Source organism: Bos indicus x Bos taurus, chromosome 18 (genome assembly GCF_003369695.1).
Source record: "Bos indicus x Bos taurus breed Angus x Brahman F1 hybrid chromosome 18, Bos_hybrid_MaternalHap_v2.0, whole genome shotgun sequence".
Taxonomy (NCBI): domain Eukaryota; kingdom Metazoa; phylum Chordata; class Mammalia; order Artiodactyla; family Bovidae; genus Bos; species Bos indicus x Bos taurus.
This window is the reverse complement of record NC_040093.1, coordinates 5,750,959-5,767,474: the sequence shown is the minus strand read 5'-3', so window position 1 is coordinate 5,767,474 and position 16,516 is coordinate 5,750,959. Positions and strand designations below refer to the sequence as shown.

General features: G+C 40.7%; 1 protein-coding gene and 1 long non-coding RNA gene across 2 annotated transcripts in view; both read left to right on the top strand.

Annotated features, from left to right (window-relative positions):
- Nucleotides 1-16,516, top strand: part of LOC113875832 (zinc finger protein 677-like) — an 84,862-nt gene that overhangs the window by 4,174 nt on the left and 64,172 nt on the right. The window contains exons 3-5 of the mRNA XM_027514499.1: nt 1,298-1,361; nt 6,489-6,615; nt 7,416-8,631. Coding sequence (XP_027370300.1) covers nt 1,347-1,361; nt 6,489-6,615; nt 7,416-8,631 — 1,358 coding nt within the window. The 5' untranslated portion in view covers nt 1,298-1,346. The remainder of the gene's footprint in view (nt 1-1,297; nt 1,362-6,488; nt 6,616-7,415; nt 8,632-16,516) is intronic.
- LOC113876086 lies at nt 12,034-12,825 on the top strand. Its single transcript, XR_003506418.1, has 2 exons — nt 12,034-12,077; nt 12,618-12,825. It is a non-coding gene; the product is annotated as an uncharacterized LOC113876086 (long non-coding RNA).

Here is a 16,516-nt window from a genome sequence, read left to right as displayed (position 1 = left end):
TGCATTTGTTCAGGTACAGAGCAGTGCTATAGGGGGGGTCCCAGGTTCCAGCCTTTCTTAGATTGATGTGAAACTTTGTTCCAATAGAGCCCAGTTCATGATGAAGAAATTGTTCAGAGCACATCTCTGTGGGTGACCTTCTTTCTTGTGTTTCTGGAGTAATAACTATTTTTCATTTTATATTTTTTGATTATAATGTTTTTTGGAAAACAGGAATTAAATGCTTGAAATAGCTCAGATGGTAAAGCGTCTGCCTACAATGCAGGAGACCTGAGTTCGATCCCTGGGTTGGGAAGATCCCCTGGAGAAGGAAATGGCAACCCACTTCAGTATTCTTGCCTGGAGAATTCCATGGACCAAGGAGCCTGGTAGGCTACAGTCCACGGGGTCTCAAAGAGTCAGACACGACTGAGCGACTTCACTCACTCAAACCCATGAAAAAGAAGTTTCTCTTGCTCAGGAACATGAAAGTTAATCTGGAATTAGGACAAACCCTTTCTACTTAAGTCTGTCCAGACTGCCACTTCAACCCAGTTCTGCTTACTCAACTCAGACTTTTTCAGGGTAACTTTGTAAAATTATTCCTGCTCTGAGCCTCAGTATACTCACCTGTAACCCACAGTAGACCAATTTGCCTGTATAGTTAAAACTTCAAATGTGTTCCAGTCCTGCAACAGTTACAAAAAACACTTAAGAAAGAAACAGAGGCATAGGCCCAGAGATAGAGGCGTATCTTTTTCTCAGCTTGTCTTTCTCTAGCGTATCTTTTTCTCAGCTTGTCTTTCTCTATCTCTGAATCAGAGGTAAATCATAAATTTGATTGTGTCATCCTTGGCATTAAATCCTTTTACGGTTTCCCATAACCATCAGGACAAAAATCTCAGTTGTTCATTATAGCTCACAGGGAGCTCTAGAACTGGGGTGACCCTCCAGAGTTGGTTCCAATTAACATAAGGGGCAGCTTCCATATCCTGCATCTACCAGTCACTGGATGCTGGCCACCTGCAAGAGAGAACTTGGAGGAGGCAGTTTCCTTGGGCTGAGTGCCAAATGGACGAAGGGTGATGTAATTGGAGCAGAGTGTGGGTTTCGGCAGCAGGGAGGGGCTTCCTGAAGTGGGTGAAAAACTTACTAATTGGTCTTCCTGTAGAAATTTATTGCCCCTGGATCCTTCCTTTTACAATTGGCAGCAAAGGACTATCTTTCCCCACATTAAGGTTCACCTTCTGGTATCTTTGTGGCAGAGCAGGGGGGTATGTTGATTGTAAGCATTAAACAACATATTTTCCTCATACAGAATAATCTTACCTGAAGAATCTAAGAAGAAAAAGAGGAAAGAAGGAAGAATGGAGCTTTCCCAGGTAAAAATCATAGTCTTTGTTGATCTGTTAACTCTTTCCTAAAAAGACAAGATTTGGACTTGTTAAACTTCTCTATCCATGAAGTTTCCTGCCTAAAATATTTAATCACACACAGGGCCTTCCCTGAATCTCCTCTCATCTCCCTGCAGATTGATCTTCACTGTGACCCAGTGACCTAGAACTTAAGGAAGAGTGTCCTTTTAGGTGATCCTCCTGTGAAAGGTTTTGTTCTCAGGCGTGGATTGGAGGTGAGAGTAGGCTCTGTGGTGTCAGTGACGTACGGTAGTAAGGATTGTTCAGAAAACCCTTCTGCATGCCCTTTCAGCTCCATGTAAACCAAAGAGGCTACATATAAGCAATGTACTGGTTGGCCAAAAAGTTCGTTCAGATTAGAAAAACTCAAATGAACTTTTTGGCCAATGGAATACTAATGTAGGTAAATACCCGAGGAGGTGTAGAATGAAAGACTGATGGGGAAACATGCTTTTCGAGATTTTAAAAGTTAAAAAAGTGAATCAGTATGTTTCTGGCTCTAAAATATTTCTGTACACTAGCAATAAACAACTTGAAAGTAAGTAAAAATGCAAACTAGTACAGCCACTATGGAGAACAGTGTGGAGATTCCTTAAAAAACTGTAAATAGAACTGCCTTATGATCCAGCAGTCCCACTGCTGGGCATACACACTGAGGAAACCAGAAAGGAAAGAGACACGTGTACCCCAATGTTCATCGCAGCGCTGTTTATAATAGCCAGGACATGGAAGCAACCTAGATGTCCATCAGCAGATGAATGGATAAGAAAGCTGTGGTACATATACACAATGGAGTATTACTCAGCCATTAAAAAGAATACATTTGAATCAGTTCTAATGAGGTGGATGAAACTGGAGCCTATTATACAGAGTGAAGTAAGCCATAAAGAAAAGCACCAATACAGTATACTAACGCATATATATGGAATTTAGAAAGATGGTAACAATAACCCTGTGTACGAGACAGCAAAAGAGATACTGATGTATAGAACAGTCTTATGGACTCTGTGGGAGAGGGAGAGGGTGGGAAGATTTGGGAGAATGGCATTGAAACATGTATAATATCATGTATGAAACGAGTCGCCAGTCCAGGTTCGATGCATGATACTGGATGCTTGGGGCTGGTGCACTGGGACGACCCAGAGGGATGGTATGGGGAGGGAGGACGGAGGAGGGTTCAGGATGGGGAACACATGTATACTTTTGGCGGATTCATTTCGATATTTGGCAAAACTAATACAATATTGTAAAGTTTAAAAATTAAATAAAATTTAAAAAAAAAAGAAAGTAAGTAAAACAGTTGCCTTCACAAGACCATCAGAAAGAGTGAGAATTAATTTAAGGAACTGGAAGATTCATACAATGAAAACTACAAGTATTGATGCAAGAGTTGAAAGAAAAATAAATGTCAAGATATTCTGTGATTGCTGATTGGAAGACTTAGAGTAGTTAAGATGGCAGTACTTGCCAGAGTGTTAGAAAGATTCAGAACAATCCCTGTCAGAATCCCACCAGTCAATTTTGTACAAATGTGACCCTGGTCCTAAAATTCATTTTGAATAAGTGTGGCTCCCAGACAGCCAAAATAAATGTGAAAAAGAACAGAGTTGGAGGGCAGCATCAAACCATACTACAAACCAGGGGTAAACAAATCTGTGTTTTTAGCATGAGAAGGGTAATATAGATCAAAGTGATAGACTGAGTCCATGAGCAAACCCATCCATATTTCTTTTTTCTTTTTTAATTAATTAATTATTTGGCTGTGTTGGGTCTTAGAGGTGGCACATAGGCTTCTCTCTAGTTTTGGTGCTCAGGCTCCAGAGTGAGTGGTCTTAGTTGCCCCACAACATGTGGGATTTTACTTCCCTTACCAGGGATTGAACCCCGGTCCCCTGCATTGGAAGGTGGATTCTTAGCCACTGGACTCCCAGGGAAGTCCCAGTCTATTCCTCTTTTTGAAAGAATGCCAGAAACATTCACAGAAAAAGAGTATCTGTTTTTTTTTTTTTTTCTTAAAAGAGTAGTCTCTTTAAAAAAATTGAAGTGTAGTAGACTTCAGAAGTGTAGATTCACAATGATTTGTCAATGTCTGGTGTACATTAAAGTACATTAAAGTGTGTATATATATATATATATATATATATATATATATACACACACACACACATACACACACACACACACATTATTTTTTATATTCTTTTCCATTATGGTTTATTATAAGATATTGATGATAGTTCTCTGTGCTGTACAGCATGACCTTGTTATTTATCCATTCTCTATAGAATGGTTTGCATCTGCTAATTCCAAACTTTCAATCCATTCTCCCCATCCCACCTCCCCCCTGGCAACCACAAGTCTGTTCTCTGTTGGCGAATTTGTATCAGTTTGATAGATAGGTTCATTTGTGTTATATTTTAGAATCCACATATAAGTGATATGGTATTTGTCTTTCTCTGAGTTATTTAGTATGATAATCTCTAGATGCATCCATGGTCTTGCAACTGAAATGGCTTCATTCTTTTTATGGCTGCATAGTATTCCATTGTATGTATGCATGACATCTTGTTTAGCCATTCATCTGTCAGTGGACATTTATGTTGTTTGCATGTCTTGGCTATTGTGAATAGTGCTGCTTTGAACACAGGGGTGCATGTATCTTTTTGAATTATAGTTTTGTCCACATATATTTCCAGGGAGTGGGATTGCTGGATCATATGGCAACTCTATTTTTAATTTTTTGAAGAACCTTCATACTGTTTTTCCATAGTGGCTTTGTCAGCTTACATTCCTACCAACAGTGTAGGAGGGTTCCCTTTTCTCCACACTCTCTCGAGCATTTCTCATTTGTAGATTTTTTAACAATGACCATTCTGATCAGTGTGAAGTGAGGTACCTCATTTTTAGTTTTCGTTTGTATTTTTTTTGATAATTAATGATGTTGAGTGTCTTTTCTGGAGAAGGCAATGGCACCCCACTCCAGCACTCTTGCCTGGAAAATCCCATGGACGGAGGAGCCTCGTGGGCTGCCGTCTATGGGGTCAGAGTCGGACATGACTGAAGTGACTTAGCAGTGTCTTTTCAAGTGCCTTTTGCCCATCTGTATGTCTTCTTTCACGAAATGTCTGTTTAGATCTTCTGCCCATTTTTCGATTGGGTTGTTTTGTTTGTTTTTGAATTGTGTGAGATATCTGTATATTTTGGAAATTAAGTACCTGTTGGTTGCATCATTTGCAGGTATTTTCTCTTGGTCTGTAAGTTGTCTTTTTTCTTTTGTTGATGGTTCCCTTTGTTATACAAAACCTCATAAGTTTGATTGGTCCCATGTGTTGATGTTCACTTTTACTTCTATTGCTTTGGGAGGCAGACCTAAGAGAAATAATTTTTTGGTTCAGCCATGTTATAGTATGTATCAATACTGCATTCCTTGTCACATCTAAAGTGGGCCTCTTGTAGGCAGTATATGATGTGCTCAAGGTTTTCAAGCCAGTCTGTCACTCTGTGTCTTCTAGTGGAGCATTCAAGTCCATTGACATTACAGGTAATTATTAATAGATAGGTATATACTGCCAATTTAAACCTTGTTTTCCACTTGATTCTGTATTTCTTTTTTTTTTTTTTTTTCCTATTTCTCCTTTTGCAGTTTGATGATTTCCTATTATATTATGCTTGTGTTCTGTTCCTTTTGGTTTTTGTGAAATAGTTTTTGATTTATGGTTATCCTGTTTTTCAAGTATGTTAACCTCTTCCTGTATCTACTTTCTTTAGGCTGATAGTCATATAGACTTAAACACACTTTTTGTTAAAAAAATTAACAAATCTACATTTTCTCCTGGATTGGAAGAATGAATATGGTTTAAATGGCCAAACTACTCAAATACATCTACACATTTAATATGATCCATATCAAATTACCCATGACATTTTTCACAAAAGTAGAACAAATAATCCTAAGAAATCAGACAAAAGGTTACATTTTATACTATTCTACTTATATGCAAATATCCCAAGGAGGTACATCTATTGAGATAAAGCATTAGTGGTGTCCAGGGACTGATAGCAAATGGGGAAGAAAGAAACAACTGCTGAATGGGTAAAAGATTTCCTCTGGGGACAACTGAAATATTTTTGAACGAGAAAGAGGTGATGTTCAACATTGTAAATGTACTAAATGTCACTGAATGGTCCTTTCAGTTCAGTTGCTCAGTCGTGTCCGACTCTTTGCGACCCCATGAATCGCAGCATGCTAGGCCTCCCTGTCCATCACCAACTCCTGGAGTTCACTCAAGCTCACGTCCATCGAGTCAGTGATGCCATCCAGCCATCTCATCTTCTGTCGTCCCCTTCTCCTCCTGCCCTCAATCCCTCCCAGCATCAGAGTCTTTTCCAATGAGTCAGCTCTTCACATGAGGTGGCCAAAGTACTGGAGTTTCAGCTTTAGCATCATTCCTTCCAAAGAACACCCAGGACTGATCTCCTTTAGAATGGACTGGTTGGATGCCCTTGCAGTCCAAGGGACTCTCAAAGAGTCTTCTCCAACACCACAGTTCAAAAGCATCAATTCTTCTGCGCTCAGCTTTCTTCACAGTCCAACTCTCATATCCATACATGACTACTGGAAAAACCATAGCCTTGACTAGATGGACCTTTGTTGGCAAAGGAACGTCTCTGCTTTTGAATATGCTATCTAGGTTGGTCATAACTTTCCTTCCAAGGAGTAAGCGTCTTTTAATTTCATGGCTACAGTCACCATCTGCAGTGCTTTTGGAGCCCAAAAAAATAAAGTCTGACACTGTTTCCACTGTTGCCCCATCTATTTCCCATGAAGTGATGGGACCAGATGCCATGATCTTCGTTTTCTGAATGTTGAGCTTTAAGCCAGCTTTTTCACTCTCCTTTAAAAGTGGCTAACTTTGTTAATATGAATTTCACCTCAGTTAAAAAAAAATTGGAGGATTGTAACTTGCTCAGAATTATCTTATATAGATCACTCAGAACATTCATTCCAGCCAAGCCAGTCCTTACACGTCTGATTCTGTAAGACTGATTTTCAGAACTCTCTCCCTATTCATTTGGTGAAATGTTTCCTTTCAGGGACTGTTTACATTCAAGGATGTGGCTGTAGAATTCACTCAGGAAGAGTGGGAATGCCTGGATCCTATTCAGAGGGCCTTGTACAGGGATGTGATGCTGGAGACCTACAGGAACCTGCTCTCCCTGGGTGAGGAAAATGTCTCTGTTTGTAATTTTTTCCCATACAAATGTTCTCTCTGACCTTAGGTAACAAATTTCCAGAACATTTATTGTACACTATATATGTATATTTTTGCCATATAATTGTACTCCATGAAATCCCATAGTTGAGATTTCAGACAGTTTTCCTTAATTCTTAAACTTTATACATGTGTGTGTTGATCTGAGCCTGATATTTCAAAAGTCAGTGCTTCTCAAGATACTTTTTACTTTGCCTATCATGTGTTCCTTCTGGAATGAAAAAAAATTTTTTTGTACTTACTCAAGAGTCTTTTAGAATTCCAGAGACTATTATTTTGTATAATTGTGGTTATTTATTAACTTACTTGCTAGATTTATCTTTATTTATGAAAACGTATCAATTATTGTGATGTATAGATTTGTAAAAATATTTTTTCTTGCATCATGTTCACATGTGATTAAACAGTATTATAAAGATTAGGGATTAGGGAAGACAGTCTCGAATCTCAATTATGATTTCATGCCTCCAGTTCTGTAAGCCAGTACGTAGACAGACTTTCTACTTATGGAGTATCATTTAATTATCCAAGTTATATGGCAAAAAAGTGTGCGTTGTACATTGTATGTACTTGAAATTTTATTATCTGAGATAAGAGAAAACATGAATGCTGGAAAAAGTATAAAAAGAAAACTAAAAGAACTGTCATAGTGTTTGAAGACCATGATTGAAGAACTTTTGTGGTCGTTGTATTATTTTTGTGTAAGTGTCTAATTCAACATGAAATATTTTCCAACTCTGTGTCATAGGAAGCTATTCTGCCACATTTGCAGTCAAGGAATTATCATCCCCAAAAGAGGACATCAGTAAAGGAGAATTATGCCACCTAATGACATTAGAGAAAAATGAAACTTATGGCATCAAGGATTTTGACCTCAAGGAAATCTGTGAAAATATGCAGGAGAGTGAGAGTGAGTGGGGATATGATGCAAGAAACGACAAAGAAGTGCTTTTGACCCACAACAAAAATCTCAGTCAGAAGGAAGATCAGGATAATAAATCCTTAATTAATCTTCCTCAGAGTGTTTCTGTAAGAAGTAATACATATGAATATTTCACGCACGACAAGCCATTCATAAGAAATTTGTTAACAATGAAAGATAACATAATCATCGCTGGACACAATATAAAGTGTTTGGACAGTAGAACTGGAGCAAGACTGCAGGAACAGGTGGCTGAACTGCAGAGATTTACAACTGAGGAGAAAATGTATGGAGGCACTCAACTTGAGAAGTCAGTCAGCAATGGTTCCTCAGTTTCCTCACTTCATCAAATTCCTCCTAGTGTGGAAACCACTGTGTTATCTTCACAACACAGGAAAACACACACTCGAGAAAAATCTTACAACTGTAATGACTGTGGGAAGGCCTTTAGCAAAAAATCAAACCTCACAAATCACAAGAGAATTCACTCTGGACAGAAACCTTACAGATGTAGTGACTGTGGCAAAGCCTTTAACCACCAGTCCCACCTTATAGCACATCAGAGAGTGCATGCAGAAGAGAAAGCATATAAATGTAGTGTCTGTGGCAAGGTCTTTAGTCGAAATTCACATCTTGCAAATCATCAGAGGATGCACACTGGAGAGAAACCTTACAAATGCAATGAATGTGGCAAAGCTTTTACCCAATTTTCACACCTTAGCAGACATCAGAAGATGCATGCTGGAGAGAAACCACACAAATGTAATGAGTGTGGCAAGCATTTTACCCAGCGTTCAAACCTTATGGCACACCAGAGAATTCATACAGGAGAAAAACCTTTTAAATGTAATAAATGTGATAAGGCTTTTATTGAACGGTCACAGCTTTGGGGTCACGAGAGAACTCATACTGGAGAGAAACTTTACAAATGTGATGAGTGTGGAAAAGCCCTTACAAGACATTCATATCTTACGCAACATAAAACCATCCACACTGGAGAAAAACCTTACAAATGTAATGAGTGTGGCAAAGCTTATACCCAGTTTGCAAGCCTCACGAGGCATCTGAAAATACACACTGAAAACAAACATATGCCTCACACATATGGAAACGCTTTTATTCAAAGCTCAAAGTTAAAACAATTCAGACAAAATTTCTGCATGTATTCCAGCCTTACTCAGCTAATGGGACTCTATCAGGGTGGAAAAACACATACAGATGCCCAGCAGACACATGAAAAGATGCTCAGCATCATTAATCATCAGGGAAATGCAAAACACAAAGTCAATGAGATCCCACACTATAGTTAGAAAGACAATAAATAACAAGCATTAGCAGTGCTGTAGAGAAAAGGGTACTCTTGGGCCTTGGTGCTGGTATTGTAAATTGGTGCATCATTTATGCAAAACAGTATGAAAGATTCTCAGAAATTAAAAAACAAAAAACCTATTATGTGAGCCAGGTTTCGCACTTCTGGCCATTTACTAGCAGAACAGAAAAACACTAATTTGAGAAGATATAGGCACTCTTAATATTCACTGTAGCATTATTTCCAATAGCCAAGATATGGAAGCAACCTAAATATCCATTAATAGATGAAAAATTAGAGGATATGTGTACAAGGCGCACACACACACACACACATACACACAGGAATATTAGCCATAAATAAAGAAGTCTAGCCATTTGCAACAACATGGATGGATCTAGAGGATTATACTAAGTGAAAGAAGTCAGATGTAGAAAGACAAATACTGCATGATCTCCTTATATGTGGAATATAAGAAACAAAACACAGTGAAAACAGCTTCATAGATAATGAAGAACAAATGCCTGGTTGTTGCCAGAAGGAAGGGTGGTGTGGTTCCAGGTAAAAGAGATGAAGAGGACCAAGCCATACGAACTCCTAGGTATTTATATATGTCATGGGACTGTTACATCCTGTGTAAGGAAGATGTTTAAAAATATTGTGATGACATAGAGGATAGATGGCTACACACATCATTGTAATTGTTTTTATAAAGCAAATGTTGCCTCGTGTGTGTAGTACAGCTAAAATGAACAGTTACAATCAATTATATTTCAATAAAAGAGATTCAACCTTAGAGAGAAACCATACAAAACTAATGTATATGATTTTTAATATTTACTTGATTGAATTTTTGTTATTTATACTAAATCTGCAGACATCAAAAGGACAATAAGGGACTGTTAAAAATACTCTACACGTATATACTTGAAAACATATGTGAAATGGTAAAGGTAAAAAGAAAAGTGAAAGTGAAGTCACTCAGTCGTGTCCAACTCTTTGCGACCCCATGGACTGTAGCCTACCAGGCTTCTCCATCCATGGGATTTTCCAGGCAAGAGTACTGGAATGGGCTGCCATTTCCTTCTCCAGTGGATCTTCCCAACTCAGGGATTGATCCCGGGTCTCCCACATTGTAGGCAGGTGCTTTACCGTCTGAGCCACCAGGGAAGAACCTACCCTAAATCACACATGTGAAACAGATCATTTGAATGAATACTTTGAATTACAGAATTAATGTGTAATTTTTATCTGTGGAGGGATTACATACTACAGTATGAAATACAAGACTATCCTTGATTATAACGAGCAATGTCATTCGGATACCTGCCAGAACAGCCTTTCTGTTTCTATTCATCACTGTTCATTCTGTTCATTATCAGTTTCAGAGACTCTTAAGGACAAGATTTGGGGTTTGAGGATTGGAGGACTATTGTATATGATGCTTTAGGTCACTAACCATTGCTCTAAAAAGAGCAGTGTTTAAAAAAAATTTTTTAATAGATGACATCATTATTTTTTGCTAAGGTGTTTATTTACCTTTTTAAAACCATCATTCCCTCATCCCAGTTTTATAATTGACATATATCAACTTTAAACTGTACAGCAGAATGGTCTGATTTACATGTATTACGAAATCATTGTTTACTTAGCATCCATCATCTCATATGGGTACAATAAAATGAGAAAAATAATTTTTTTTCCTTTTAATGAGAACTGTATTGTTTAAAATACTTTATTCCACACTCTTGATGAATTACCTTCAAATACCTTTGAGAAAAACTTTATATCATAAACTTAAATCAGTAATGTCTAAATGTAATTTCAGATTATCTATACATTCATTTTGAGGGTAGACAGTTTAACTTTAAAATTATAATATAGCTTAGCTCTTTTCTGTGTTCTTTATCTTGGAATGTTTTGTCAAATGTGGGTAACAAAGCCTGTAAGACATGAAGACATTGGGATTTAACTTTTACCTGAAGTATTACCATGTTTGCAGTATTTCTTAGGGCATTTTGTAGGATGTATATTCTGTTTAATATGAATTGTATATTAAGTAAAGCTAGATTATCAACTATCAAATAATGTCATTCCTACACTCACTAACTTTTGTGGCAATATCTGTTTCTTAACATCTACTGCAAGTATATGTTCTCACATTCTTACATGTGAAAGATATCATATGCAGGAATTGGTAATCATTTGAAATATGGTAATGTTTGGATAGGGTAATTAGTATATTCAAATATTTTCACATACAAATAAGCAAAATGTCTTAGCATGGCACACACGAATAGAAGATATATCCTTACATTTGTAAAAGATCTAGTGAGTAGGATAGATTTTGGGATCTTTATAAGGTAGTTTACTCTGTATTATGCAATATTGGTAGCTCGTCATGGTGACAAGAAAGATATTTCAGCATGGAGTTGATAGTGGAACTTTTCAGCAAACACAGATCAATAGGAGAAACTGACTATAGGTATTCATGAGTCCATTTTGTTCCTGATGAGTTTTGTTTTAATAATTTAAAGGCAGCAAAATGGGCATATTCACAAGAAAAGGATATTTCCTCAATGGCAATAGATTTTTAAACGTCTCCTGTAATATTAAGAAACAAATGTAAATTATTAGTGATCAAAAATGTGACAATACAGTGATGTCATTTGACCTGTGTATATATATTAAACCCTATAAGTTGACTGTCCCCTCAAGTCCTCTCTGCACAGTTGTTAAAGGATAGACTGTATTTGTTACCGACCTGGGTTCTTGGACTGTTTAATCAGTAGAAATTGGTAACAGGCCAGGCAAAGAATTCAGGCAGAGCTTTATTGGAACTCCCTTGGACTGCAAGGAGATCCAACCAGTCAATCCTAAAGGAAATCAGTCCTGAATATTCACTGGAAGGACTGATGCTGAGGCCAAAACTCCAATACTTTGGCTACCTGATGCGAAGAACTGACTCATTGGAAAAGACCCTGATGCTGGGAAAGATTGAAGGCAGGAGGAGAAGGGGATGACAGAGGATGACATGGTTGGATGGCATCACCAACTTGATGGACACGAGTTTGAGTAAATTCTGGGAGTTGGTGATGGACAGGGAAGCCTGGCGTGCTGCAGTCCATGGGTTCACAGAGTTGGACACGACTGAGCAACTGAACTGAACTGCAGCACAGGTGAGAACAAGAAACAGGTGACTTACTCGCTCCCTGAGGCTGGGTGAGCTGGTCTCTTAAACTGGGTGAAGATGGGGGCAGAGTAGGAGCAGATTGGGTGGGTCCCCCTAGCTGGTCTGCCCAACCCCTTGGTGGTGCTGTGGGCGGGGGACCATGTTCAGTACCCTGCTTTTGTTCTCCTCACCTCTGAAGTGGCAGTTGCAGTTGGGTTTTGGTCTTTTTGTATGTTATTCATAATTTGTCACAGCTGTGCACATAAGCAGTTATTTTTAATAGCTTATGGTTTCTTGGTACTTTAAAAAAACTTTTAAATATATTTTATTTAGTTATTTTTGGCTGCACCCTGGGTCTTCTTTACTGCTTGGCTTTTCTCTAGTTGCAGTGGGTGGTGGGAGCTACTCGCTAGTTGCAGTGCACAAGTGGAGAAAGAATCTCAGTGAAATAATTTAAAAATACAGAGTTGCACAAACATAGCTGCTGATGTGGAAAACACTGTAAAGGGGTCAACTTAGAAATAAGCTCAGTCATTTCTTGTTCCAGGTGCCCTCTTCTCTGACCTCTACTCCATGCCAGTAAAAGGAAAGGAAGGGGTAACCTGCAACTGAGTGAATCAAGTCACTGCCCCCACGGAATAAAAACTGCAAATGGAAGTTATCTTCTCAAATAATTACAAGATGCACAAGACCTATAGACACGTGTTTTGCAATTCTCACCCTCATCTGTATGATTTAAACAAATTTTAAATGTACTAGATTCTAAAAACACAACTCCTACATCACAACTTAATTATCCATATCCAAACAGCTGGAGCCAGTTACCCACTCCCTCTACCTGTACTACCAGGTTATTCCATTCCATTCACCTTACCTGTCTCCCTATTCTATCCCTGTGTCTCTTTTTGCTCCCATCTACCCTCCTGCTGTTTCTCCCCTCCTAGTTCTTCCCTCACACCTGTTCTGCCCCACTCTTCAACTTATTCCCCTCCCCTCTTGCACTCTTTTTCCCCAACCTGACTGCCCTCAATCTCCATTATTTCTGGTCATTTCTTCCCCTGACTCTCCTACACCTGACACAGGAGGGAAGGGAACAGGGCACAACCCTTAAAATAATGACTCAGTCATTAAACCTATGACAAAATCCAGTTACAACTAATTAGACCCAAGATGGCGGAAGATTTGACTGCCAACAAACCTTGAACTTCATTCTCTGCTCGTCGTGACATATTAGTTAAATGACATGCTCATAGGTGCTATGACAGTTCTGACGCCAACTGTCAGAAAGGCCAGAAAGTGGGGGGTGGCCCAATTCACAAAAGTCTCCATCTCTCCCTGAAATAGCTTAAATAATTACTCCACTCTCTAGACTGTGAAATTACTCAGCCCCTAAAAACTAACCACCTTGTATTTCAGGGTCGCTTTCACTTTCTGAGACTGACTACATTCTGCCTATGGAACGTGCATTATCACAGGGCCTCTCACCTTCTGAGATGACCTACTTTCTAGCTATGGAATGTGTGCGGGCACGCGCATCGGCTCAGTACTGTCCGACTCTTTTGCGACCCCTATGGACTTGTAGGCAGCCAGGCTCTTTTGTCCATGGGACTATCCGGGCAAGAATACTGGAGTGGGTTGCCATGCCCTCCTCCAGGGGATCTTTCCGACCCAGGGATTGAATCCACGTCTTCTAAGTGCCTCCTAGGAGGCCCTGTGGAATGTGTATCTCTCTGAATAAATCTACTCCTTACCTATCACTTTGCCTCTTGCTGAATTACGTCTGCACTGCTATGTAAAGAACCTGAGCATCATTAAGTCCTGAGACCAGGTGTGCAGTATTAATTAAGACCCTGGATTCCAGTCCGAATTGGAGGAGTGTGGTTTCGCTTCTTTCTCCCTAACACTCCCTCCTCACTCTCTGGCACCCCAGGGTGATACGTCTTTCCTGCTCTTCCTCAGCGCTTCTTGCCACTAGTCCTCTTTCTCTCCCAGCACCAGAAGACTCTGAAGGCCACGGTTCCAACTCTTATCTTCTCTCCTGACTCCCTGTGTGAAGTTCCTCGTCACTGCTGCTCTCTAACCTCTGGAGATCGGGCTCTTTATTTCTGTTTGATATACCTGCTACATTCAATCAGGACTTAACTGCTTTCACTTTATCTTCTCTTTCTTTACAAGTCCCTGAGCCATCTTCTATGTTCTCATCGGTTCTCCCTCATGTTGTTCTCTTTCTCAGTCGCTCTGTATCTGCTTCTCTTGATTCCCTTTGCCCCCAAATTTTCAGGGGTGGCGACTGAATAAGATACCCTGGGACCCAAAGAGACCGTTTTCCAACTGAGTTGAATTTGACACGGAACACTGATGTCACACGGGCAGGTCATGGTAGCACCCTGCCGTAGGGTGATGGGACGGGCTGACAGGAAGGGGAGGCCTGTGGAGCCGAAGGACCGGCGAGGACACAGGGGCTGGGAGGGAGGGGGTCTCAGGACTGGGGCGGTCTCTCCAGGATCCCAGACACCCGGAGAGGACACTGCCTCTCCAGGAACGGGGCGCCCCGGCTCTACCTCCAGGGCCTGACAGGGCGAGACGGGTGATGGCGTCATCGAATTCACTTTGTTCTCTTAGCAGAGGACGTTGGAGGCGGAAGTGGTAAAGGATTTAAAGCAGGAAAATGCCTTGAAAGGCGGTGTTTACGTGGGTCAAGGGCAAAAAAGCCAAGGGCTCAGGGACCCGCCTCAGGGTGATTTTAACCCAAAGGAAAACAGTCGACTTTGAAAGGCCGACGTCTGGATTTACTGGGGGCAGAGGGCCGGATGCTAGGATTTAAAGTCCTGAAAGTGAAGTCAGGGGTACCGCGCAGCACCGATTTACACAAGAAACGAGAGGCTTGGTACAGCGTACCCGACTTCGCATTCTCCGGTTCCGCAAGGCGCTGCATGGGCGGTGTTTTAGTGGCCTCCGGGGCGGGGCCTGAGCGGAGTGCTACCGGCGAGGGGCGGGGCGAGGAGGGAACCCCGGGCGGCTGGGGACGGGAGGTGCCTCCCCGTACCTTGAAATTGCTGATTTTAACCGTCTGTCTGTAAAGAGGACTGTGAGGCGCAGGTCCAAGCTAGAAAAGTGTTAACTCTTGCTGCCCAGCGTGACTTGTGCTCTGCACTACCAGCTTCCCGGTCTTGAAGAAACGGCGCGTGCGCTTAAGGACTGTGGGCGGGGCCTGAGCAGAGCAGGACCAGCAAGGGGCGGGGCGTAAAGAACCCGGGCTTGCGCTACGACTGAGATGGAGGGAGGAGAGCCGGTAGAGGTGTGGTGTGTGCGTCCCTTGAATTCCCTCCCAAGTTTACCTTTTCTAGGTTTAGACATGCTTAAGGGTCTTTGTATCTTATGAGAGGATGGCTTCCTGCTTAGCTTAAGTTACTGTCTCTAACAAGTTTTAAATTAAATGCTTACAGTTGTGTGGGCCACTTATTTTGGAAATTTCTTTTTAACAAGTTGAAAACAGTTTAAGTCAAAAGCTATTTTTGCCAGCGGTTGACCGTTGGTCCTGAACTGAGAAAACTGTGATCTCAGTGAGGAGTAGCTGTGGGGCGGTAGTTGGATCCAGAAACATTGCCTGCAATCAATTAATTTAAGCAATTTAAATTAAAAAGAACTGGAGTTATCTGTGTAGGGATTACAAGTTAAAATATGAAATACAAAATTCCCAATGGGTAGAACGGACGATAGAATATTAAACGCTACAGAACAGCATTTTGTTTCAGAATTTTTCGCCATGGAAGGGTCTAGGCAGCCAGGAGGCTTCGTCCTTTTCTCTCCTGATTTTAGGCTCTTTTTATTTCTGAAGTGGGTCTACTCAGCCTCAAGTAGCTACCCCTTGGATGAGCTCACTGCGGTCCCAGTTGAAGTTACACTCGCCCTTTGTGCTTGGTGAGGGTGAGGAGGACTGTCCGGGTGGAGGGTCCTGCTTCTGCCCTCCTCTGCTGTTCCTGGCCAGATAGATTCTTTTCCACTCTTCCAGGTCAAAGGACCCCTGCACACATCAACCCCCTAAAGTGAAGGCCATACCAGAGGGTGTACTAGTTTCATTTTGTGTTCTTCTCATTAATTTGCTGACCATGTGCAGAGTATGTAACTACAGTCCAGGCTTGTCTGCATCAAGAATAAAATGGTAAGCCAATGGAATACACTCTACCACCTCATCCAGGTTATTTTTAAATCATGGAGACAAACACCGTCCTCTATCACTTACAGTCATGCAAGTCAAATGCCCCAAAGCAAAGGTCTGGCATGTGGACACCCCCATCACACCAGCTCTACCTTGTCCCCGTGTGGCTCATCACAGCTGGAGAAAAACACAGGCCCGAACTGACTGTTCTTGATTCAGATTCCTGGCTGTTCCCTCACATTCCCTGTGTGTTTGCTCCATACCTTTCCTATGGAGCTCCTCAAAAG